We start from the raw sequence: 26,142 nt of genomic DNA on the forward strand, positions 1-26,142 counted from the left end.
GTAATTATATCCGCCCGAGATCATTTTATATACTGTATTATTGTTATTAATGGCCCGGGTATATGAAGCGCTGGTAACACAATAAACTACAGATCCCATAATGCAGCGCTTCAGCTGCCTTGCCAACACTTACGCGTTAATCAAGTCTACCTTATGATGCTGCAAGTTATTGCGAAGCTAGAGTTATTGCGCACTTAGTTTGCACGGCGCTTTGGTGACTTTGAAGAACAAAAAAAGTCCGTCTACATGCGGCTCGAACCTTGTGCATGTTTGGTAGCACATATCTGTGTGAGAAGCTCTTCTCAGTGATAAAGACTAACAAAACAGCACACAGGAGTCGCCTCACTAATGAGCACCTGCAATCCATCCTGAGAATCTCCACAACACAGAACCTCACACCAAACAGAAACGAACTTGTGGGCAAAAAAAGATGCCAGGCGTCCAGCTCTAAAATGACATATGAGCAAAGACAACTGAATGATTTGATTTGTTATTGCACGTAAGAGCGGAGTCAACCGTTTTAACAAACAGTGTATTGCACTGATACTGAAATAGCTGTGTGTGTATATATGTAGATATGTATGTATATGTATATATATGTTTATATATGTGTGTGTGTATGTATGTATATATATATATATATATGTATTTGTGTGTATATATGTGTGTGTATATATGTAGATATATATGTATGTATATATGTGTATATGTATAGATATGTATATATATATATATATGTTTATGTGTGTGTGTAATATATATATATATATATATATATATATATATATATATATATATATGACAACAACACTCATCACTCACAACAGTGACAAAACAATTACATTGACAATCAGGTTACGTTATTTTCAAAATGTTTCCTTTTCTTTTCATTGCTTCTTTAACACACTACTTCTCCGCTGCGAAGAAAAAGAAAGCCGGGCAGACACAGAGGCCAAGTGGCGGGCGCCACCACGCTAATCCGCCGCACGGGTTGCAGCCGGAGGTAGGTAAAGGGCTGCGGGTGTGTTATTCCGCATGTGGAACATCCTACCTTCTGGACGCCGAGGGGCGAAGCACCCGATGCAGGCAGGGGGACGTGTGTCCTTGGCGTGCTGGAGCCGCCATCTCAGGAGAGAGCGAGGCAGAGCAGCGTCTCCTTTTCGGCCTGATCCAGTGGCTGGGGAGGAGAGCCCGGACGAGCTTCCCAGCGTGGTGTTCCGGCAAGGAGAGCCGGAGCAGCTTCCAGAGACAGGTAAACTTTACGTGTGTCAATCAGGTCCGCCCGAAGAGGATCGGCAGGCGGGGATGACGGACACTCTTCCCTCTCCTCCAGACTACCCGAAGGGGCCCGTGGGGGATCCACAAGGTCTGGCCGAGACCCGGTCGACGGAGGGCGACACGGAGAGACCAAATCCACCGCTGGCCGCAGGCGGTGCGGGGTCCCTCCTTTTCTCATAGTGGGACTCAGACCGCCAGTGCGTCCCAAAGGAAAAGGGGGAACCGGAAGAGGAAACCGGAAAACCTGTACATAGAGCAGTATATGCCTGACGGCTTGGGACCGAAGGAGGGCTACACTGCAGAGGGCGGAACTGGCCACAAGCCCTCCTCGGAGGGGGCGAAGGGGCAGGCGTTCCCTGCCTGCTTCCGCATGTACCGGGGCCGTACTGGAGGGGGTCGGCTGTGTTATAACTGTGGCCGCGGAGGCCATGTCTGGCGGTGTTGTCCTGAGGGACGTCGGGGCAACGCCCCCAGACCTGTTTATTCTGTTTTGACAGGGCGCAGTTGCGGGACCAGGAATGCCGACTCCCCGTCCTGGAGAAGACCGGCCCTCGCGGGGCAGGCCAATGAGCCCCACAAGCCTCATCTGAGGGAGGGGCCATGTGACGGATAGCCGGGTCCCATGCCTGGCTGGGACACCTCTGCTGCATATGTCCCAGGGGAGCAATCATGGACATGGCAGTACCTCCCCTGGGGCGCTTGGGGGCAGTCTCCCTGGCCGTGGATCTTTTCTCAATCTCCCCCGTGGCTCCATGAGTCCACCACAGCAGCCCGGTTGGGAGATGGGGTGGCCGCTAGGGGGTGTTGCAGAGAACCAGCCACCACACTGGACGGTTTATCAGCCCCACCCAGAGGCACCTGGAACACTTCCGGGTGGGGTATAAAAGGGCCTGCCTCCCAGCAATCAAGGCCAGAATCGGGAGGAAGAGGACGAGGTTGCCTGGGAGAAGTGGTGGAGCAGGAAAGTTTGCATTGTGTTTGGGTTTTTGTGCTTGGACTGTGTTGGGCCTGTGGGACACGGGGAAGACGTGTGCCCACGGCTGAAGAAAATAAAAATAAAATTCTTGAGTGTGAACGAGTGCCTCTGCGTGGTCTGTGCCGGGTTGGGCGCTATAAAGCGCCTTTTTCACTATATATATATATATATATATATATATATATATATATATATATACACTAATAAAAGGCAAAGCCCTCACTGACTGACTGACTGACTCACTCACTGACTCATCACTAATTCTCCAGCACATGCGTAACGGTCATAACGGTCGACAACGTCCGTCATGTTGAACTTTCTTATTTATGGCCCCATCTTCACAAAATTTGGTAGGCGGCTTCCTGCGCTAACAAACCGATGTACGCACTTATTTCGATGGTATGACGCCACTGTCGGCCACCATATTGAACTTTCCAACGCCACTAATTTTCCAGCTTCCCGTAGATAGAAGGCTGACCCCATCTTCACGAAATTTGGTAGGTAGCTTCCCTGCGCTAACCAAAATCAATGTATGTACTTATTTCGGTGGTATGACGCCACTGTCGGCGCCATATTGAATTTTCCAAACATCACTAATTCTCCAACTTCCCGTGTAGGTAGAAGGCTGAAATTTCGCAGGCTCATTCCTTACAGCTTACAAAAGTTAAGCAGGTTTCATTTCGAAATTCTACGCATAACGATCAACAACGTCCGCCATGTTGAACTTTCTTATTCATGGCTCCATCTTCACGAAATTTGGTAGGTGGCTTCCCTGCGCTAACCGAAACCAATGTACATACTTATTTCGGTGGTATGACGCCACTGTCAGCCGCCTAATTGAACTTTCCAAGCGTCACTAATTCTCCAACTTCCCGTGTAGGTAGAAGGCTGAAATTTGGAAGGCTCATTCCTTACGGCTTACTTACAAAAGTTAAGCAGGTTTTATTTCGAAATTCTACGCATAACGGTCATAACGGTCAACAACGTCCGCCATGTTGAACTTTCTTATTTATGGCCCCATCTTCATGAAATTTGGTAGGTGGCTTCCCTGCGCTAACCGAAACCAATGTACGTACTTATGTCGGTGGTATGACGCCACTGTCAGCTGCCATATTGAACTTTTCAACAGTCTTTGTTACTTATGGGCCCATCTTCAAGAAATTTGGTACATGGGTTCCCAACGCTAACTGAATCCTACTTACATACATATATATATATATATATATATATATATATATATATATATATATATATATATATATATATAAATAATCTTGACCCCTCTGCCTTTGAAAATTTTAGACCCATTTCTAACCTGCCCTTCTTAAGTAAAATTCTAGAGAAGGCAGTCATCATGCAGTTAAATGACCACCTCAATAAACATGCTATTCTTGATACATTTCAGTCAGGTTTCAGAACAAATCACAGTACAGAAACTGCACTTGTTAAAGTAGTAAATGACTTGCGGGTCAATGCAGACAGAGGCCATTTATCTGTTCTCATCCTCTTAGATCTGAGTGCTGCATTTGACACCATTGATCCTAATATTCTTAGAAATCGCCTTAGTCAATGGGTGGGCCTCTCTGGCACAGTCTTAAATTGGTTTGAATCCTACCTGGCAGGGAGAAAATTCTTTGTGAGTTGTGGTAATCAAATCTCAAAGACACATGATATCCGATATGGTGTTCCACAAGGCTCTATCCTGGGTCCGCTGCTATTCTCAATCTATATGCTTCCGTTAGGTCAGATTATCTCAGTTTACAACGTGAGTTACCACAGCTATGCTGATGACACACAGCTGTACTTATCTATAGCATCTGATGACTCGACTCTTTCATACACTAACACAATGTCTTACTGGTATTTCTGAATGGATGAATAGTAATTTTCTCAAACTAAATAAAGAGAAAACTGAAATTTTAGTAATTGGCAATAATGGATTCAGTGAGGTTATCAGAAATAAACTTGATGCACTAGGATTAAAAGTTAAGACGGAAGTAAAAATTTAGGGTAACCGCTGACTGTAATCTGAATTTTAAATCGCATATTCATCAGGCCACTAGGACAGCATTTTTTCACTTAAGAAACATAGCTAAAGTTAGACCTCTTATATCATTGAAAGATGCTGAGAAATTAATTCACGCTTTTGTTTTCAGTAGACTAGATTACTGTAACGCACTCCTCTCAGGACTACCCAAAAAAGACATAAATCATTTGCAACGAGTGCAGAATGCAGCTGCTAGAATCCTAACTGGGAAAAGAAAATCCGAACACATTTCTCCAGTTTTGATGTCACTACACTGGTTGCCTGTGTCATTCAGGATTGACTTTAAAATACTGCTTATGGTTTATAAAGCCTTAAATAATCTCGCTCCATCTTATATATCGGAATGCCTGACGCGTTATATTCCAAATCGTAACCTTAGATCTTCAAATGAGTGTCTCCTTACAATTCCAAAAGCTAAACTTAAAAGAAGTGGTGAGGCGGCCTTCTGCTGTTATGCACCCAAAATCTGGAATAGCCTGCCAATAGGAATTCGCCAGGCAAATACAGTAGAGCACTTTAAAACACTGCTGAAAACACATTACTTTAACATGGCCTTCTCATAACTTCACTTTAACTTAATACTAATACTCTGTATGTTCAATTCTTCATAATAATTATTCACAGTGGCTCCAAAATACATACTGACCCATACTCTCTCTTCTGTTTCTTTTGCCTGCGCCACCACCACCTACTCAAAGCATCATGATGTACCAACATTGATGGACTGAAAGCCAGAAGTCTACGTGACCATCATCATCAGGTCCTTTGATGAAAACGCTAAATACAAAGAGGACTGTTTGACTTATGTTAGGTAGATTGCCCAGAGGGGACTGGGCGGTCTCTTGGTCTGGAACCCCTATAGATTTTATTTTTTTCTCCAGCCTTTGGAGTTTTTTTTTGTTTTTTCTGTCCACCCTGGCCATCGGACCTTACTCTTATTCTATGTTAATTAATGTTGACTTATGTTTATCTTTTATTGTGTCTTCTATTTTTCTATTCATTTTGTAAAGCACTTTGAGCTACATTTTTTTGTATGAATATGTGCTATATAAATAAATGTTGATTGATTGATTGATTGATATGTCCATAGCCTGCAGCTCAGTCACCATGTGAGGTGGCGTTGGGTCCCCCATCGCAACGCCTCCCATGTTGTTGGCTGCCTGCCTATATAAGGCCGTCCGTCGCTCCTGTCTCTTCATTCCCTTTCTTGCTTCGCCACGGGATTCACGTCTCCCTGCTGATAACTACAGCCTTTTTATTTAATCCACGGCTTCTCCGCTGTTTTATTGTTCATTTATTACGATTATAGTTATTGTGTAGGTATTTTATACTTCCTTTACATTGTTCAGGTACCCATTTCCTTTATCATTCCAACCGTACCCGCATTAACATGTCTATCGAGGTGATCACCATCGATCAAAGAACTGTCACTTACTGAGTGGTTTCCATGCCCGGAGATGGCACCTATCTTTTCCATTCTGTTACATATTGCACAGCCATATCAGGCTTACTCTTGATATCTGGAGAAACATTGTGTCTTATGTATTGAATGACTGGGACAGGTTCAAGGTGTGGACTGATGACGGTACAGGAGATAATTATACTACACAGGAGCACTAGAAGAGTGAAATGCTTAAGCCCTTCACCTATGGTTCTACATGTGAGTTGATGGCTGCCGCTGAATTGTTCAGTTGTTGCTTTAAAGTGTACCGAAATGGCCAAATATTTTACACCTTTGGACAACCGCCAATGCCTCTTAAACATCTTAGATTCACAGGTGACGATTTCAGTAGTGGACACTTTGATGTTTATGAATGTTTAAACTCTCAAAAGCTGGATGTGAAGTTATCGATGAAACTGGTTGTATACTTACAATGCTTGACAGATGCCAAATGTCTCTTCAACACCAGTCCTACAAATACTGTCGTAATTGAAACAAACCATGCAACTGAAACCGATTATGACAGCAGCAATCAAAGCTGTGAGATTTGAAAAAAGATTACTGTTCACTTGGCCAACTGTACGTTACATGCTTAAGAGTAAGCTCAGCGCACAGCCTGGTCATATTACAACCGGAGGGCCGAACTGACAATGTGATATACAAAGAGATCCTCAACAAATAATTATTGGTATATTTTCCCTCAGTTTAAAAAGGTTTAATTTTCTCCTTAATAAAACTTTTAAGGCAGTATTTCGCAGCTGCGAAGCGCGGGTATTTTGATATATATATATATATAGATATAGATATAATGTGTGTGTATATATATATATATATATATATATATATATATATATATATATATATATATATATATACACACACACATATATACAGTGGGTACGGAAAGTATTCAGACCTCTTCAATTTTTCACTCTTTGTTATATTGCAGCCATTTGCTAAAATCATTTAATTTTTTTCCTCATTAATGTACACATGTGTCTTGCCTCTCCTCAGTGTGTGGAGACAACCAGGCACTGCACACAGCTAAAATAACGAAGGAGTGACTTCACAACAACTCTGTGACTGTTCTTGAATGGCCCAGCCAGAGCCCTGACTTAAACCCAATTGGGCATCTCTGGAGAGACCTAAAAATTGCTGTCCACCAACATTTACCATCCAACCTGACAGAACTGGAGAGAATATGCAAGGAGGAATGGCAGAGGATCCCCAAATCCAGGTGTGAAAAACTTGTTGCATCTTTCCCAAGAAGACTCATGGCTGTATTAGCTCAAAAGGGTGCTTCTACTCTACTAAATACTGAGCAAAGGGTCTGAATACTTAGGACCATGTGATATTTCAGTTTTTCTTTTTTAATAAATCTGCAACAATTTCAAAAATTAATTTTTTTGTCCGTCAATATGGGGTGCTGTGTGTACATTAATGAGGAAAAAAAATTAATTTAAATGATTTTATCAAATGGCTGCAATATAACAAAGAGTGAAAAATTGAAGGGGGTCTGAATACTTTTCGTACCCACTGTATAGCTAGATAGATAGATAGATAGATAGATAGATAGATAGATATGATGATGATATATGTGTGTGTGTATGTATATATATATTTATATATATATATATAGATATACAGATAGAAGATAGATATAGATATATATATATAATGTGTGTGTATGTATGTACAGTATGTATGTGTATAGATATAGATATATATATAGATATTATATTACTGTATATATAATGTGTGTATATATATATATATATATATATGACAGCAACACTCATAACATTGACAAAAAAATTACATTGACAATCATGTTACGTTATTTTCAAAATGTTTCCTTTAATTTTTCCTTACTTCTTTAACACACCTGCGGTGGGTTGGCATCCTGCCCAGGATTGGTTCCTGCCTTGTGCCCTGTGTTGGCTGGGATTGGCTCCAGCAGACCCCCGTGACCCTGTATTCGGATTCAGCGGGTTAGAAAATGGATGGATGGATGGATCTTTAACACACTACTTCTCCGCTGCGAAGCGCGGGTATTTTGCTAGTATATAGACGAACAGTGAACAGTGCATTAAAGTAAAACATTCAGTGGTTGATAAATGGCCTATAAGCCAGGGATGTTAAGCCTTTTTATGTTTGAATATATTATTGGAGACAAAAGGTAATATTTAGGCCTGAGATAATAGGGTGAGTCAAAAATTAACCGCACTCCTGTTATATTAAAACTTCTATTGGCAGCACTGTCTTGTCAGTGCTTTCTGTAAAAGGTCCCCATCTCCACAGTCACTGCTGTGCAGGTGTGAATATGTTACATCAGATTATTTGTAACTGCAGCGTGAGCAACAATGGCTGCCCAAAAGGAGAGCAACGTGCAGTGATTCATTTTTTGTGGTCTGATGGTGTGTCCGGTGTCGGTATTTATTGATCACTTTGTGCACAGTATAGACAAAGTGTTTTGTAACAAAGTGTATATGAATGCATAGAGAAGTTTAAGGAAGGTTGCACAAATGATGACATCATTGAGCATGTACATAAAATGATTCTGTTGAATAGATCAGTGACAGAATAGATGATGTGGCAAATCATTTGCAGGTCACCCATGGCTTTGCCTATGCAATAATCCATGACAGACTTGGGTTTCGAAAGAAGCCCTATGAGGACAAAGATTCATGTCTGATGGAGAGGTGAAGGCAGCGGTGTATTCGTGGCTCGCAGCTCAGCCTAAAACATTTTTTAATGAAGGAATAAGAAAGCGTGTTGACAGATGTACAAAGTGTATTGAAAAGTAGGGAGATTATGTTGAAAAATTATGCTTTTGTCTTGTTGATTAAAATAAATTCTACAGCCAGATTGTGGATAATTTTTGACTCACCTTTGTATATCTAAGACATTGCACATTGTTCATGCCTATGATAAGTAAGTCTCTTGGAGTACTGGGGAAAGCAGACATGTATTTTTCATACGGTACTTTTGTGGGTTAAAGTGCTAGAGAATAATGTGCATGTTTATACATCTTTCATTCAGCTCTTTTGTAATCAGGTTCTGTGTGTATGCTTATATATACAGTATTTATGTGTGTATTATCTTAAGGTGCGAAAGTAGGCCAACCTGGTAATGAGCATGATGAGTACACTTACCCCAGAAGAAAATAGTTAAATGTTAAGTAGAGGGAAATATCACAATAACACGGATACACCGAGCCTCCTTTCTGATTTTAGCTCTTCGATTATCATGCATTTCTGAAATGTACAATGTATGTGAGTATCCTGAGACTTGTGTGCAATTGGACGTTCTTTTGCTCCCAGCTACACTTGTGTTAAACAAACTTTCTTTCACTAGGGATCTTTATCCAATTTGATTGTGTTATGATTCCATTACATTAAGAATATTATTGCACATAAATGCATTTCAAACCTATAATAAAAATCATTACTTGATAAAAATAAGAATAACTATTTCAACTGTCAATAATCAAGAACTCTGAGCTGGCTTTTCATTTCCTTAAAGCCTTGCCACACTATTCAAGATGAATTCTTTTCTGTGCTCATCACGCCCACTTTACACAATTCTCTTCCTTAAAGCTTCTTCAGGCCCAACTGAAATCCACCGCATTTCCAATGTAATCTAAAAGAAGAATGATTGCTTAATGTGTTTTGTTCAGTTTGTTATTTTTCATCAAGAATGATATGCTTTTCAAGCAGCCTATTGATGTATAAATATCTTCTGAATGGACAGTAAAAACAAAAGAATCAATTGCTGCAGAATGTTGCACATATATTTTATATATCAGTCATGATCCATAAAAAAGATACTTCAAAAAGAGATCAATTACTATATTTAGAGATGAGCTGAAATAATACTGTATAATAATGTATTAGAGCATATTAGATTAGGTGAACTTTATTAATTCCATGAGGAAAATACAAATGCATACCACAGTAGAAACTTCTACAACATACAATATACTACTGAATAGATAAAACGATTATTGAATATACAGTAATTATAGACTAGCCTACATTATATAATTATTGTTTTGATTCTTTAATAGTAATAGAATAACTACTTAGAAAATTAGGCAAATTAAACGTATTTAGTATTAACCATTCAAAATGATCTATTAATGTAAAGAGTAAACAACATAAGATGAACAGTAAGAAAATACACAATAGAAGACATATTTAGTATCAGTGAGTGATAAGTGCCTAATATAGCATACAAATCACAAAATGTAACACCAGAAAAACTATGTAATTAAGATAATTGGTAACATGGGTTTAGACAATAAATTAAAAAAACTATGGAACAGACATTGCACAGGCTGGGTTCAGACTAACTGGGACATCTTGTCATCGGTTCTGTTGTTCAGACTGATAGTATAACCAGAATGTCTTTAACTTATTGGCTATTAGACTTCTAAAACAGGCTGAGGAATAACCATATGTATTCCTAAACACACAGCCTTTAAACATAAAAAGATCACAATCATTCCAACACCATTTGCTTATACAGTACACTCTTGTCCCTTAAATTGCAATGTTGAATATTTTAGGGTGCCAGATGAATGTCATTTAGTTGCTGCAAAACTGGGTTGTCAAGATTATGTCATGTGTGTTATATTTTTAGGATGTTATTTCATTTTGGTGGCTATTTTGTATGATTTTAGGAGCACAGCAGTTTTACTCCTGTTGTCTGGGTGGGTGTTCCTGTTCTTAGGGGGCATATCCTCCCAGGTCATGGCATGTGAGTAACTGCAGGAATGAGTTTAAAACTTCATTTTTTTCACCATGTTTTATTTGAGGTGTGGATAACAAACTTATCTAGAGAATTCCTTTCTTTGTATAGATTTTTTGATTTCTGAATTTTGCTATATTTTTGTAACTTCGATTTTTGACTCTCGATTCTGACCTTTTCTGTTTTGCCCTCTAAATCTTCAGTCGGTACACCAGCATTATAATGGTGTCATGCTGGCTGCAGATTTTTTTCAGACAATTTTCTTAATTAGAAATCCATTTTTCTGCTTGCCTTAACAAACTTCTTAATTTTTACTTTACTAACTAAATGGGTATTAGAATCCTTAATTGCTTCTTTTACTTAATTCACACTATTTCATCACTTTTTTTTGGACTATTAAAGAGTGTCCAAGTCAAAGAATGTATCAGTAATGCATAAAATGGGTGCATTTGGTAGATACACAAAATCAGCAGCAAGAATGGAAGTGAAAATACAAAACAAGCAATAGAATAAAGATATAATGTATCACCCATAATAAAAGTCATGCTTATGTAGGATGAGTCAGAGAAAATAACAAATGTTAGAAAAAATACAAGAATCTAAAACTAGGAAACCTAAGCAAGTGAAAGCAATTAGAAATAATCCAATACACTACAGAAACCTGCTATTTATCAAATTAGGTGATGTTTAAGAATATAATAAGAACAGTGAGATCAAATGCAATTAGCCCATGAAAGAAGAGGTCAAAGGTGGGGTTTTCAGCAATACCCCTGGGGATTGAAAGCCAAAAATCCATCCATCCATCCATTTTCTAACCCGCTGAATCTGAATACAGGGTCACGGGGGTCTGCTGGAGCCAATCCCAGCCAACACAGGGCACAAGGCAGGAACCAATCCTGGACACACACAAACACACCCACACACCAGGGCCAATTTAGAATCGCCAATCCACCTAACCTGCATGTCTTTGGATTGTGGGAGGAAACCGGAGCGCCCGGAGGAAACCCACGCAGACACGGGAGAACATGCAAACTCCACGCAGGGGACCCGGAAGCGAACCCGGGTCTCCTAACTGCGAGGCAGCAGCGCTACCACTGCGCCACCGTGCCGCCCCAAGCCAAAAATGTTTTTAACAATTTTATTACAAATGCACAAATCATTTATAGCAATATTTATGGCATGATATCATCTACACTGACATCCCAAACAACTCCAAAACTAATGATCAAAAAGTGAAAGGCACATTTTTACAATTTTATTTTCAATGTTAGATCACATCCAGTGCCCATGGACGATGTAATAAGTCAAGTCAAGTTGGGACGCATGCACTGGTGAAGTGCATTGCTGCACCCACTACATAATGAAATAACTCGGGATCCCAGTTGGCAACCCCCCAGGCAGACACACGGTCCAGTCCTACCCTCCAGGAAAGACCCTCTATCTGCCGCAGCCAGGTGTTAGCTGGGTGACCCCTTGGCTTGGTCCAGCCACTCGGGTCCCCAACAATGAGGATCTTACGAGCTGGATCACCCTCAGGAAAATGCGCCACATGGCCGTAGTGCGTAACTGATGCTCCCTAACAATGGCGGTAGTGTGCCTCATTTGGGACTCCATGAGCAACCGCTCATTTGACACAAAGTCAAACCAACAGTACCCAAGGATTTTCCAGAGAGAAACAGTACCAAAAGGAGTCCAGTCTTCGTCTCAGGTCATTAGATAGTGTCCATGTCTCGCAACCATATAGCAAGACAGGAAGCTCCAGGGGCCTCATGTATAAATGGTGTGTACGCGCAAAATGTTGCATAAGATCATTTCCATGTTCAGATCGCGATGTATAAAACCTAAACTTGGCGTAAAGCCACGCACATTTCCACGGTAGCTCATACCCTATCGTACGCAAGTTCTGCGCTTGGTTTTGCCGACTGGCGGCACCCAGCGTCAAAGCAGTGCTACTGTTCCTGTGTGGTTTTCCTTTCTTTTTTAGATCCACATCCCTGACGCAGCTTTATAAATACACTGAAATTAACCGCATACTGTTTATTAGTTTAATGCATATGATTGTAATTAACCTGTAACAATATAATGGTTCACAGAATGGTCAAACTATTCCAAATACCATAACTGCTTAGCGTTGTTACTCTCACTGCACCTTCTTCTTCTTTCAGCTGCTCCCGTTAGGGGTTGCCACAGCGGATCATCTTTTTCCATATTACTCTCACTGCACCATTCTGAGTATTTATATCACTGTATCTGAGTTTGAATCACAGCTGTACAGCAGCTGATCGGAGAGAGTTATTATTGGTATACAGCTTCAAGCACACGCTGCCTCAGCCACGCTGTCTATTGAACTGCACTGATACGGCAAACGCTTCAGAGCCTTTCCTTGAGGTTCAGAAACAGTTTCATCCCAAGAACTATAAACATACTCAATCAGTCCATCAAATGCTCCTTGTAGAAATGTTTGTACTTATAAGTTCAATTACCTCACTGTAAACTTGCGATACAGTTATAATATTGCACAACCTGAGCCTCTTTATAAAGCATGTATTTACATATGGTGACGATATAATTTTTAAGATGAAATACAGCAAAATATGTTTATTATATTATACAGATAACACTTTAACTTCATTTAAATAATCTATATTGTTAATAATTAAACATGTGAGATCACGGTGCCGCAGCGCTAGCGAGCCGCTGGCGCTCCATTCACGGATTGTTCCTGACACGCACTGTATTCTTGCTGGTGCTGACATGACTCTGGAAGGATAGATGGATAGAATAATTAAACACGTACTACAAAGATATTTCAATGTTCCTTAAAAGTTTTGAAGAATCGGTGTTCTAAGCTTTCAGATGGGTTAATGTCTATTACAGAGCTGATTGTATGGCGATTGGGTATTTGGAGAAAGAAAAGTAAGGACAGGAATTGGAGGTTAGTACGTTTGAAAAAGACAGTACAGCTACAATGAAGTATTTCATCGAAGGTCACACATGGCGCAGAAAACATCTTGCGTGAGACATGAACAATCACTGCACCACCGTGTTCCCAAGTTTAATAACATGCTTTTACTCCTATCATCATGAAAATATCACGTATATATCTCAGTATTTTAATTATTCAGAAAGCTGTAATATCACAAATGGATTCTGTGTCCTGTTGGAGGAAGAGAAAGCCCAGAAGCACGTAGTGATTCACACACATAGAAGATCAAATACAAAACAAAGCATTTAACGTGCTACTTTTGTTACAATGGGATTTGAGAAACTAGTAAATTAAACAATTTTAAGATTAAGTTTATGATGTTCAAGTTTAATGACAAAATAAACTATGTGATTAAAGTGGAAATTTCAAGATTAAAGTTTACATTTCATGCTTTTTTTTCTCTCTGTACCCCTAATAAGCTTTCATATGAAACTCAGACGGTGGGCTACGACTCGACTTTTCATGGAGACTTTGATATCTGACAACTTTTTTTTATTTCAGGCAATGTGCGACTTTGTGAACTTGAGCTTTCGAGTTTCTCCGACACGCTATGTCACTTGATCAACTTCCTTTTGTTGTTTATACCACTGTTTAAACCAATAAATAGTAAGTTTTTCCTTACCTCCACTTGGTATTCGCTGAAATTCTATTTTCCCTCTTACTTTTGCCATTGCCTTTTCACAGAACATTGAGCTTAAGGGCTATTTATATTAATTTGCATATTCAAAGAGGCGTAATTCTGGGAGGAGTTTGGGGAGTGGCAGCAGGCGCATGCACATGCATTAATTTTCACGCTGACCGGGATTTATGTAGCGGAAGAACATGGAAGCTGCTGTTCGCACAGATTTATGCATCTGGATTTTTTTGTGCGTCACGTTATAGTGCGAATTCTATGCACGGCGTTATGCATGAGGCCCCAGGACTCTAAAGATTTGGACCTTCGTCCTTTTGCATAGATATCGGGAGTGCCACACACCCCTTTCCAGCGACCTCATGACCCCTCATGCTCTCCCAATCCATCTACTGACATCATAGGAATAGTCACCATAGACATGAATGTCACTGCCAAGGCAAGTACACCTCTCAACAAGGTCGACACTCTCTCCGCAAACAGACACACTGCTGATGGATGTGCCCAAAAGGTCATCAAAGGCCAGTTTCTTGTTTTTTATCCAGGACATTCGTAAGCCCAGACACTCAGCCGCAGATCAGATCATAGCCTCCATTGACTCTGTTGGTGAAGAAAGTTTCACGGATCTTGACTTTGCTGATGATGCTGTGATCGATGTAATAGCATGAATAAAACAGTCAGGTGATGCCTGGAGCAGGAAGACATGAGATATAGATCCCAGCTTACATGGATTATGAAGAGGGATAAGAGTGGTAGTGGTAGGGCAGGAGAGTGCTGGGACAACCAATGATCTTAGCTAAATAGATTAATGGTGTACAGCAGGTGTGTTGTTTTGGTGGAGTCTCCTATGTCTCTGTATGCAGGAGTGGAAGGGATTATAGCAGGGGCTGACTGAAAGTAAAGATGCCCGCGGAATTACATGAAAATTAAAGTGATTATCACAATATAGTAAAAATATTATACACAGTTTGACAATAGGAGTCTAAAAGCAGGAAGTACACCTTATGAAAAAGAAACTGGAGACCTTGTGGACTCATCACCACTCAATGCTATGTAGTACACAGAAAGGATTAGAGAGGATAATACCATGTTTGATTGTGCTTAATCTGTATAATGCAATTATGAAGCTACATCCAAAAGGCTATACTTTATGTAGTCTTAGTCTCTTTTGTCACTAGGGAAACACTAGAGAACGCTGACTACACTGATTCAAGGACAGTGATCTAGAAAATTAACACGAGACTGACATTTTAAAATGAAACATACAAAAAAGCAACTAAGAGAATACATAAAAAGGTCTTTAAGATTAGAAATGAAAATCAGTAAAGCTAATGCCAGATGTTACTTTACAACAAGTTTTTCAAAAGGGACACTGGCACAGGTGAAAACTGATCAATGTAAATTATACACAAATGTGATTAAATACTTTTGTCAAATAAGGAACTGTAGTAAAATGAAACAGGGTATTCAGTGGTGCAGATGCAAGTGGCACCAGTGGGATGTTCAACTTTTGACTTGATTTGAACAATTTACATGAAAATGAATGGAAAAACTATGATGAACTGAAAGCCTTGTTCTGGTCAAAGCTTTGATGTTCAACATATGTCTTAAATTGGTATTCATATTTTAAATCATTCTGATTAAGGAATAAGTAAATTCTTACAATTAACAAGTGTGCCACTTTTTGTGCTTGCCTGGTAAGCGGGTCAACAATCACAATGACATCAAAATAAACCTCATCTTCCCGTGGTGCCTGATGTATCACACTGCAAGAGACATAACAGAAACACAAGTGAGTTACTTTATAAAAAGCAAACGTGCAGAAAACGACTGAGTAAGTGATCCAAACTTTTGTACAGCTTCTCAGCCAATAGCAAGTACAAACAAACAACATATGAAACATTTAGAATACAGAGATGAAGCTGGAAGATGACAAGTGCATAAGTCAAACATTACAGCTTGGTTACAACTGAAGTTTTCACAGCTGATTAAGATTATACTAATAATTAATGATTACAATTATAATGGTGTGTTTCATCCACTACCTTTTTCATTTAATGGGCTCACCTTGTCCAATTAACTGTTACAGATATAAAAATCTATCCTGGTAGCACTAAGTACAAGACAAGAACTGATGGAATATGTGCTACCACCAAAATTAAAATGCTATCCATTTCTTACCTTAGCTTATTTCTGATAAATTGGATATCCCTTCTGGTATTTTCCCGGGGTAAGGATGTTAGAAGTGCATCAACTTTCATGACCAAATCACTGGCTCTGTAAAAAATATTCATTTTCAGATAAACAGCACCTATGTCATTTTTTTTCATCTGTGAAACCGAAGTAGAATATTTCTGAAAAACAAGCATGCAATTGTCATGTTCAAGGAAAACTAAGAGGTCTGTATTATAGAGAGGCAGAAACTGAGCAAGGTCTTTTTTTAGGGCTTAAAATGACAAGTCAAAATCATTTGCAAAAGTCAGTATATAATACTTCAGATCATTTGCCAAGTACAGGGAGTACACTAAGTTTAACAATAAAAGTAAATCAAGACCAGAATCAGTAACCAAATTATTTGTTTGATCAAGGGCAAGTCCCTAGCTAAGTCTTTCCTTTAACTTCTTAAACTTGAAATTGTTTAATGGGTATTGTCAGCTTTTACCACACTAGTACCACACACATCATGTGCCTGAATTCAATACTCCACAATGAGGGCACCCTTGAAAAGTGAGTACTGTACAAACTAAATAGTAATAAAACTAATTTGATTATCCAAATTGTAATTAAAAAATAAAACAATACACATACAAATGAATAACATAATGGTGAGCAAATGCTATAAATAACTTGTATTACACATTCCTGACAGCAACTAGCACATTTGCTGATTGTGGTTTGAAATTATGCAGCAGGAAGCCAAAAAATGCATACAATAATAACCATTACTATCTATAACAAACCCAATCATTATTTTAGCATTTCACTAAGTGTAACTATACTGTTACATTCATTGAGGACTCTATTTTAATGTTCACATTTCACATATGATTTCAAAAATGTGGCACAAGTGAATTAAAGTTAACCAGGGCAATAACTGAGATCTTAAAACAGAAATCAAGAAGCACATTTTAACAAATAGGATAAGTATGAGCTTAAAAGCTACTCCACCTTCTTGCTAATGGCAATGCTGTGTCAGTGTTTATGAAGCAAATGAACAAAACTTTGTCAAAACTTTCCCAGTAGGATGATTTTATAAGCATAAATAATAATGAATTAATAATTGGTTAATTCATGGAGCAAGAAGCTTTTTGTAAGAGAAGTATTTGTGTTCAAAAGATTGTGCAGAAGGAGGAAAAGAAGAAGAAAATCCATAGTTCCTTCATTTTCGCCATCTTCTCCTCCCCTATTTAATTATTCCACTATATACTATAATACTGATTTTTTTTAAATTTTAAAATATATTATTTGCTGACCTTTTAATTGATTATAAATGAACTGTATGATTGTTAACTTTTTTACATTTCTAAAACGTTTATTCTCTTAATTTTACTTATTTTCTACCCATTACAGGGGGAACAAGGACATCACCTGATTGGCCCAAATATGTGCCCTGTACATACAACACATACAAGAAATACTAACAAAAACAGAAAAAAAAACTATATTTAGCAGACACATCCAAGGTTACTCTTATAAAAATCAAATATATTTTAATATATTCTTTTGATATTCTTTAAAAGTATTCTTTAAAACTATGATGCTATTGACCGGTATAAAATGCCTTAAAGACAGAGTTAATTTTAATTGGGTCAGACATCAAAGTACCTAATGTATTTTTTATTTGCATAATATGACGGACGGCAGTATGATGCCTTAGTTGATTAGCTAACAAACGAGAACTTTCTCCTCGCATTCATAATAGTTACCACGAGACTGTAATAACAGCTGCTCCGCCTCACTCGTTGACATCAAGTCAAACTCAAGTTGCAAATTAAGATGCTGTTTATATACTTCTGGAGAAGGCTTCTGGGCATACTGGGGATCAAGTTTAAAAATTTCTGTAGATAAGTCTTTTAGTCTGGATTTCTTAGATTTGGACAAATGAGACGCGTATGAGATAATCTGGCCTCTTGAATAAGCCTTAAGAGTCTCCCATAATAAGGAATTTGAGATGGTATCTGACTTATTCGTAATTAAAAAGTCATCAATAGAAACAAAAATATATTCACAAAAGGCCGGGTCTGAGAGAAGCAAGGAGTTGAGCCTCCAAGTGGGTCGAGCTGTATGACAAGGGGAACAAAGCGACGTCTATAGCCAAAGGCACATGATCTGAGATAACAATTGGGAGATATTCCGAATTATGGATTTTTGAAATGAAAGAGTCATTATTAAAAAAATAGTCTATACGAGAGTATGTGTGATGAACATGAGAAAAAAAAGAATATTCTCTGGCTTGTGGATTATGAAATCTCCATGGATCAGTGTATCCATTTTGAGTCATAAAGTCTGAAAATGACTTTGACATGGCAGATGGGGCGTTTATGCTGGTTGCAGATCTATCTAGTACCGGATCAATAACGCAGTTTAAATCCCCCCTAAAGATCAGAACGTGTGTATTAAAATTAGGGATCATCCTCAAAAGGTTATTAGGAAATTGGGAACTGTCAAAGTTTGGGGCGTAAACATTCACCAAGACAATAGGATTGTGTAGGATAGTACCTACAATAATTCAAAATCTCCCATTTTTGTCTGTTAACTGTAACTGTATTTTATTACTAATTAAGATTGCAACACCTCTTGCTCTGGAATCAAAACTGGAATGAAAAACGTGACCTATTCTTGGCGTTTTAAGTCTTTTCTGATCCTTAATGCGCAAATGAGTCTCCTGAAGAAAAATAACATCTGCTTTAAGATGCTTTAAATGAGTGAGAACTCTAGATCTCTTGGCTGGACCATTCATGCCCTTCACATTCCAGGACAGAAACCTAATCGGGCTCCCCATAATGTTACTGTCAACCATATTGGTTTTTTCCAAGCAACGTTACTGTACAACTATAGTACCGAATTGGCAAGAAAGGGTGGAGCAAACACTGTAACACATTAAGCAGCAAAAATGTAAAGGACACAACACACAGCAATCCAAATAAAACCAAGTAATAGAAGAGAAGCAAAAGAAAACAAGCAAAAAACACAAACACAGGCCAGAACCGTGATAACATGAGATTAAAAGGTGATATCCCTTCCATAGTGATATGGCGGTAAGAAATCACAAGATAAAATAACTTAGCTTTCTCTAATGACGAATTACACGGCATTACAGACGGGAAGCCATAGCAAGACATTACCAAGGTGGAATATTGATCTATACAGTCAGCCATTTTTCATCGCGCAGCGTGATTTCTTACCGCCATATCACTATGGGAGGGATATCACCTTTTAATATCATATCTATATAGTTTTTGTTTTATTAAAACACCGCAATTACAAAAGAACTTATTCCAACTAGGGAGCTATCGCCCCCTACAGGAACAGTAGTGCTAAGGATGTACACCACACAACCTAACCCTTAAGCTTTATGTTGACATCGGTGGGAAAAATAATGAGCCAAACAATTCTCTTTTCCCTGCGCATGTCACACCTTGAAACTATAATGCTGGCGCGCAAGGTGCCACCAGGCAATGCAAGCGTTTTTGGCATTTTATCCACTGCAGTGCTCGGTGGTCACATTCCACCACAAACTCATTCCCTAAAAGATCCAACATTCAAAGTCTAGATAATGCAAGATCATACTTTTACAAAAGACATTTTTAAGCTGCAGAAATGCTTTCTCTCAGGATGTTGATAATTTTACTTCCATTGGTACTGGTTTCACCAACAGGTCACTCAAAGTTGCTGCCACTGTAGAAAAATCTGGAACAAACATGCAGTATCAACCCACTAGTCCTAGATATTGCCAGACCGGTTTCTTTGTCGTGGGATGAGAACGACTGGTAATAGCTGCCACTCTGTCGATTTGAGGCTTGTTCACACCACGCAAAATTTCGATGTTTTGTTTCCCTTAGTTATCACTTTTGCCTTATGGCATGGTGCTCCATCATGCTGCAAAAGGCACTGTTCGTCACCAAACTGTTCTTAGATGGTTAGGAGAAGTTGCTCTCGGAGGATGTTTGGATACCATTCTTTTAAATTGAATTCATTGAGAAACTCGTGATTAACTTTTTCCAGGTAAATACCTAAGCCATAAATGATCTTTCAGAAATGTAGATCTGAACACACAGTATGTCACATGTTTTACACATAATGTATTAACAAATACATTTGTTACAATATCATATGGGGAATATAAGTTTGATTAAATTTTAAATATAATCTTAAAAACATATTTTAAATACATAAATGTTACATTGTATTGTAAGATATATGCAAATATTTTTTAGGTATATTACAATATATTTTATTTCCATAAAGATACTTAAGGGATTAAGATACAGTAGTATTGCTTACATGTATTTTTTGCATTATGGAGCCCAAGTGGGTTCAAGGTCAAACAGTAAGTAGGAGCCATGAACTGAACTGGAATACTTCTAGTTTAGATTCCAGATATTACACTGATTGAAGCCTGCTCTGTTCTCCCAGAACTCTAGAGTGCAAGCAATCTAGCAAGTAGCAGTATGTATAGAGGAGAAAGCAAAGCCATTAAGAGTTGACAGGGAGTTTGAACAACTTTTGCCCAGGTACCCATGCCTTTAAAGGTAAACGAATGCCCAGAAGTGCATTAGATGGAGTTTTAGGCTAGTTTCCCTGTAGCAAAAGTAGAGTTGCTCTTGGACCTCAAAGAGATCCTGGGACTCTGTACCTTTAGTACCGATTACATCTTGCCTGAAGAAGGGGCCTGAGCTGCCTTGAAAGCTTGCATATTTTAATCTTTTTAGTCATCCAATAAAATGTGTCATTTTGCTTGACTTCTCAGTACATTCATAATCACAAACACAGTACAACACCCTAGTACTACTGTATATACACAGTAGTAGTAACACATATCTCAGGGAGAAATTTGGGAGGTTAAAAGACTATTATTATTCCAAATTCAATAATAAAAACGTGTAAGGACAGTGGAAATTAAGTTTCAGTTTTAACTACTTATATACTTATAGAGAGTTTATTTCCCTCTGAAGCGCCAAGGTCCATGTTCTGTCCAGCCCCTGCTTGATTGCCTTATTGACATATGGAGTTGGATGGCATTAAATTTTCTAAATTTTAATGAGAACAAGACAGAAATCATGTTATTTAGACCCAATAGCACCAGAGGGACCCCGCATCGACCTTTCCACTGTGGCTCAATTTGAGAAATCCATGATCACAAATTTAGGTGTGAAAATGGATTCCACTTTAAAACTTGATAGCCATGTGAATGCAGTGGTAAAATCTTGCTTTTTCCAGTTGAGACAGCTGTCAAAAATCAAGCATGTTTTGTCGAAGTGCAACCTTGAAACAGTGGTACATGCTTTTATAACATCTCATCTAGATTACTGCAATTTGCTTCTTTTTGGAATTAGCCAGGCCTCCATTGCTCGCCTACAGCTGGTGCAAAATGCTGCTGCTCGATTTTTAACTGGCACAAGAAAGCATGGGCATGTTACCCCGATTTTGGCTTCCCTTCACTGGCTTCCAATTCATTTTCAAATCCATTTTAAGATCCTTGAATTTGTTTTTAAATCTTTTAATGGTTGTGCCCCACTTTATTTGTCGGAACTGCTGCACCCTTACGTACCATCTAGCTCTCTCAGGTCAGCAGACCAGGTGCTTTTACGTGTTCCCAAGGCACGATGTAAACTCCGAGGTGATCAAGCTTTTTCAGTTGCAGCCCCAAAACTCTGGAACAATTTGTCATTGCACGTTAGGCAGGCTCCTTCGCTAGCTGTCTTTAAATTCTATTTAAAAACACATTTTTACTCTCTGGCTTTTAACCCAGTATGATATGTTGGCTATCTGTATACTTTTTATTAAGAATCTTTTCAGTTCTTATGTGTTTCTCTTTCATTTACCCTTTGGTTTTGTGTGTCTGATATGTTGGGTTTTCTTTTTTTTATTGTACAGCACTTTGGTCAGCCTTGATGCTGTTTTTAAAGTGCTTAATAAATAAATAAATAAATGTTTTTCCCACACTAATCCCTGTCCTGAATAATAAATGTGCCATTTTTGTTTACTTTTTGACTCCTTAGTCCTATGTTAGTGCAGAGGGCTGTTACGAGGGCCTTCCTGTCACTCAGTCTACCCAATCAAAATATCAGTAGCACCAGGAGTATAGCAGTACAAAGTAATGAAAAGCCATCTTGTCAATAACCATAATGATTAAATGTAATGCTACCACAGATGCATAATTTGGCAAAACAGACAGGTATGCAGGTTTCTTAAATTTCTGGAACTTCATGGGAATTCAGAATAGAAAGGGCTTTGCCACTTTTTGTTCCTATGCACATTCATGACTCAGGAAGCCCTCCTACTCCTTAATCCAATTCAGCTCTGCACTATGTGACACTACATAAATCACTGGCAGAGATAGTGCTTATTTACTTCCTAAGTATTCAGGTGTTCACCAAAACTGCTTAAGTCTGCCTAGATAAAAGCAGTAATGAATCACTCTGCTACTGCAGGCCAATAATAATGAGACTGGCGAGCATTTACATTTAGAAGAATTACTGCTTAACAATGGTCATTTTGGTCATATAAAACATATTGAACACTGTGACTTTGTTGTTAATGTTACTAAGCATAAAAGTGCTATTATTACAAAATTAAAGAGCAAATATAAAAAAAGTGGAAAAAAAGTCACAACATATGTCCCTTAATATATTACTGCAGAAATCACCTAAGAGGATTAATGTAACATTACATTCAAGAAAAGCAGCTCACAACAAAGAGAAAATAAAAAGGAATACAAATATGACTTTAAAAGGAAATTGAAAGCAACAAATCCCATGCTAAATATACATACTGTTTTCCTTTAATTCCCATCTGCTTTACTCTTAGTCTGATGTTCTCTGCAGAACCATCAAAGGATACCTTTTCCAAGAGGTGAAAATCTTCAGGGTCAAAATCCTTATTTTCATTCAAAGGTCCCAAGATCTAATAGTAAGAAAGAGACAATTTAGAAACTCCAAAATAAATTGCATTTGATATGCAGGTATGACTGTTTTATTTATTCATTATGTGTTTTCAGCTTGGTATCGTGAACTTAATAAGGCTATTCAATTCAGTTTATTCCTATGTAGCATGCTTCCCAACAGACAGGATCAGAGCACTGTACAATTATCAAACTAATACATTTAAAACAAATTATAAATTGCCATTGGTGTCATTATGTATACAGTAAATTCACACAGTATATACACAAATATACTGCACATTGCTTCTACATCTTCCAGTTTTTCATGTTTTTATGACTCAGTTGTACTATAAATAAAATGCGTTCTCTTCAAGGCTTTTCTCTCTTCTTTTTTATTCTTCCTTTTTTAGTTGACTTGAACACTTAACAAATGTATTCTTACATTCAACAACTGTTCCACATTTGATGTTGCCTTAACTTAAAAACAGAGACAGATGGAGTATCTTGCATATTACCAGCTCTGTTTTTTAGGGCTCGGCAGTTAAATGGTCCGTCTCCTGCAGCAGTATTTTATTTATTTTGGGAATAAAATGATGCATAGTCTAGAATATAGAGTATGCATTAATGAATTGTCTAAAATAAATGGAGGCAAATCCATTCAAAATTTTATATGTCAGATGATATACTTAGAAATTAGTGCTAAATGTAACTTAAAGCCAAATTCTGCACTATCACTGCATACTTTCTAAATCTAGATATGATCCATATCATAACATTCTCAACCATTATATTTCATTTTAGGGGTGCTGGGTGGGTCAGTGACTATCCTGACAGAAATTGATGCAAAGTGGGTATCAGCATTGCACAGGGCATCGACCCATAGCTTGGCCCACTCACTCACTCACACAGAGTGAAATTTATCTCATTTTCTGAAACCACTTTTCCTGATGAGGGTCGAGAGATCCTGTAGAAAAACCTACATACACATGGGATGAAAGGACAAATTCCATGTAAACTGTGATTGGCTATACTGGATGTTGGATCAGTGAAGAAGTGGCAATAACCACTGCACCACTATATCATCTGAAAAAGCAATAGATCTCTTAGCAGATTTTCAAAAACCATCATTGCAGTTGTATTGATACTTTGAAAAATATTCTGAAAACTACTTAATACAATTACTTGGTGGTATGGAATGCTAGGAAGGAACGGGGTGTCCGTCCAGTACAATACCCATTCATACATACTACAATCAACAAAAAGGCAAACAGTGCCCTAGGTGCAGTGTTTCGTGTCTTCAATAAATAAATCTGTAAAAACAGTGTCAATGGTAAAGAAGTTAAAATCAAGAAATAAATTCAATAAATGGATAGCTAAAACCCAGAATAAAATCAGTCGCCCAATTCTGCTCTCCCCTTCTTTCTTGTCCTCAATTTTTCATCCTCATTTTTCTTTTTCTTTCTTTCTTTTGAAAATCTCTTTCTTACCTCCTCTGACTTTTTTTTATAGTTCTGTGAGCATTGGTGGCTCCTGAATGAGCCACAGAGAACTAATGATGGATGGCTATGCCGATTGCCCTAACGCATGTGAACGAGCAATCAGACAATTTCTCCAATTAAGCCCTCTACATGGCTTGTCTCACACACATCAACACTCACAAAGTGTGAACAATACTATTTTCCAAAATCCTGCCCTGCTCCAGTCCACAGAACACGCAACAGACCTTGGACACATATCACCACATGCATGCACCAACACTCATAACCACAGAGGGAGAAACCAAGAATTGTTAATTAGCTTATTATTTGTTTTGATGCGTTAGAAATCTGAATAAATTATATCCATTTATCTTCAGAAACTAGCTTTCCTATTACTGGAATGTGCATAAGCAAAGCCTATCCCAGAAGCATTAAGTGTAAGTTTGCCCAGGACAGGAAGGCCAGTCTACTGCACAGTACAAGTTCACAAAGATTATTACAGGATCAAACTGGAGTCAGCAATTATTTCATGTCTTTGGCATGTAAAAGGAAACCATAAAATGGCTAAATGTAATAAAGTGACACATACACACTATTAATGCAACCTACATTAGGTAATTTAACTCATTACTATTTCTTAATTAAGGTTTTCTTACATTCAGTCCACTTATTACACACAGTACCTTAATTTACTGAAACCAAAAAATACCAGAAGCACAGATATTCCAAGTTCTTTCCTTCTCCTGCTACTCTTCCCGGTGAGCTTTATCTTTGCCTCCTGATGCTGACTCTCTGTGTAAGGCAGTGAAACCAGACCCGGGAGTATCTGGTACTAGGGCAGAGGCTGTTGGAAACACTTTCAGGTCAAGCAAAAGTCTGAGAGAGTACAGACTATGAACTCCTATAGTACCCCCCTTGTGGCACCCACAGAATCCACAGCACTGCAGTTCCCAGCATACCCTGTGGGTATCCATATGGGTACTGAGGCTCATGGATGCTGCTATGTAACGTATTGGGGAAGCTGATCATCTGAGGCGACTGCATACCCTTCTCTCCATTATAATGGCCTTCTGGCCGGGAAAAGATCTTTGTCCACTGCAGCCAGGACGCTAGCAAACATACTTCTGCAAGGGGTCATCTCCTGTCTATCTCTTGGTCAAGGCAGGATGTTCCTTTCATCTTGTTTTCATCTTCTGTCTCTGATAGGCTGGCCTACCAAGCAGGTAAGCAACATTTCCCCATTCTGTCTGGAATACCAACCCACGAGCACCATCAATCACAAATGACCATCAGTTAAACCAGGCCAATCCTAATATGAACATTGAGAGGAAAGCTAATAAGATGCTAGCTAATAAAATACATAGAAAAAAGGTCCATAATGCTAAAGCTGAAATTAATAATGTCAGAACCAAAGTTTTTGAACATATAGGAATAAGCAGTCATGCAC

At 38.6% G+C, this 26,142-nt stretch overlaps 1 protein-coding gene across 2 annotated transcripts in view; it reads right to left on the reverse strand.

Annotated features, from left to right (window-relative positions):
- The window catches only part of uggt2 (UDP-glucose glycoprotein glucosyltransferase 2), a 652,370-nt gene that overhangs the window by 157,272 nt on the left and 468,956 nt on the right, over positions 1-26,142 (reverse strand). For both annotated transcript variants that reach the window (XM_039745402.1, XM_039745404.1), the window contains 3 exons: positions 23,107-23,237; positions 16,293-16,388; positions 15,775-15,877 (listed from right to left, as the gene is read on the reverse strand). In XM_039745402.1, the coding sequence (XP_039601336.1) occupies positions 15,775-15,877; positions 16,293-16,388; positions 23,107-23,237 (330 nt within the window). The remainder of the gene's footprint in view (positions 1-15,774; positions 15,878-16,292; positions 16,389-23,106; positions 23,238-26,142) is intronic.

The sequence above is a fragment of the Polypterus senegalus genome, chromosome 2, assembly GCF_016835505.1.
Source record: "Polypterus senegalus isolate Bchr_013 chromosome 2, ASM1683550v1, whole genome shotgun sequence".
NCBI lineage: Eukaryota > Metazoa > Chordata > Cladistia > Polypteriformes > Polypteridae > Polypterus > Polypterus senegalus.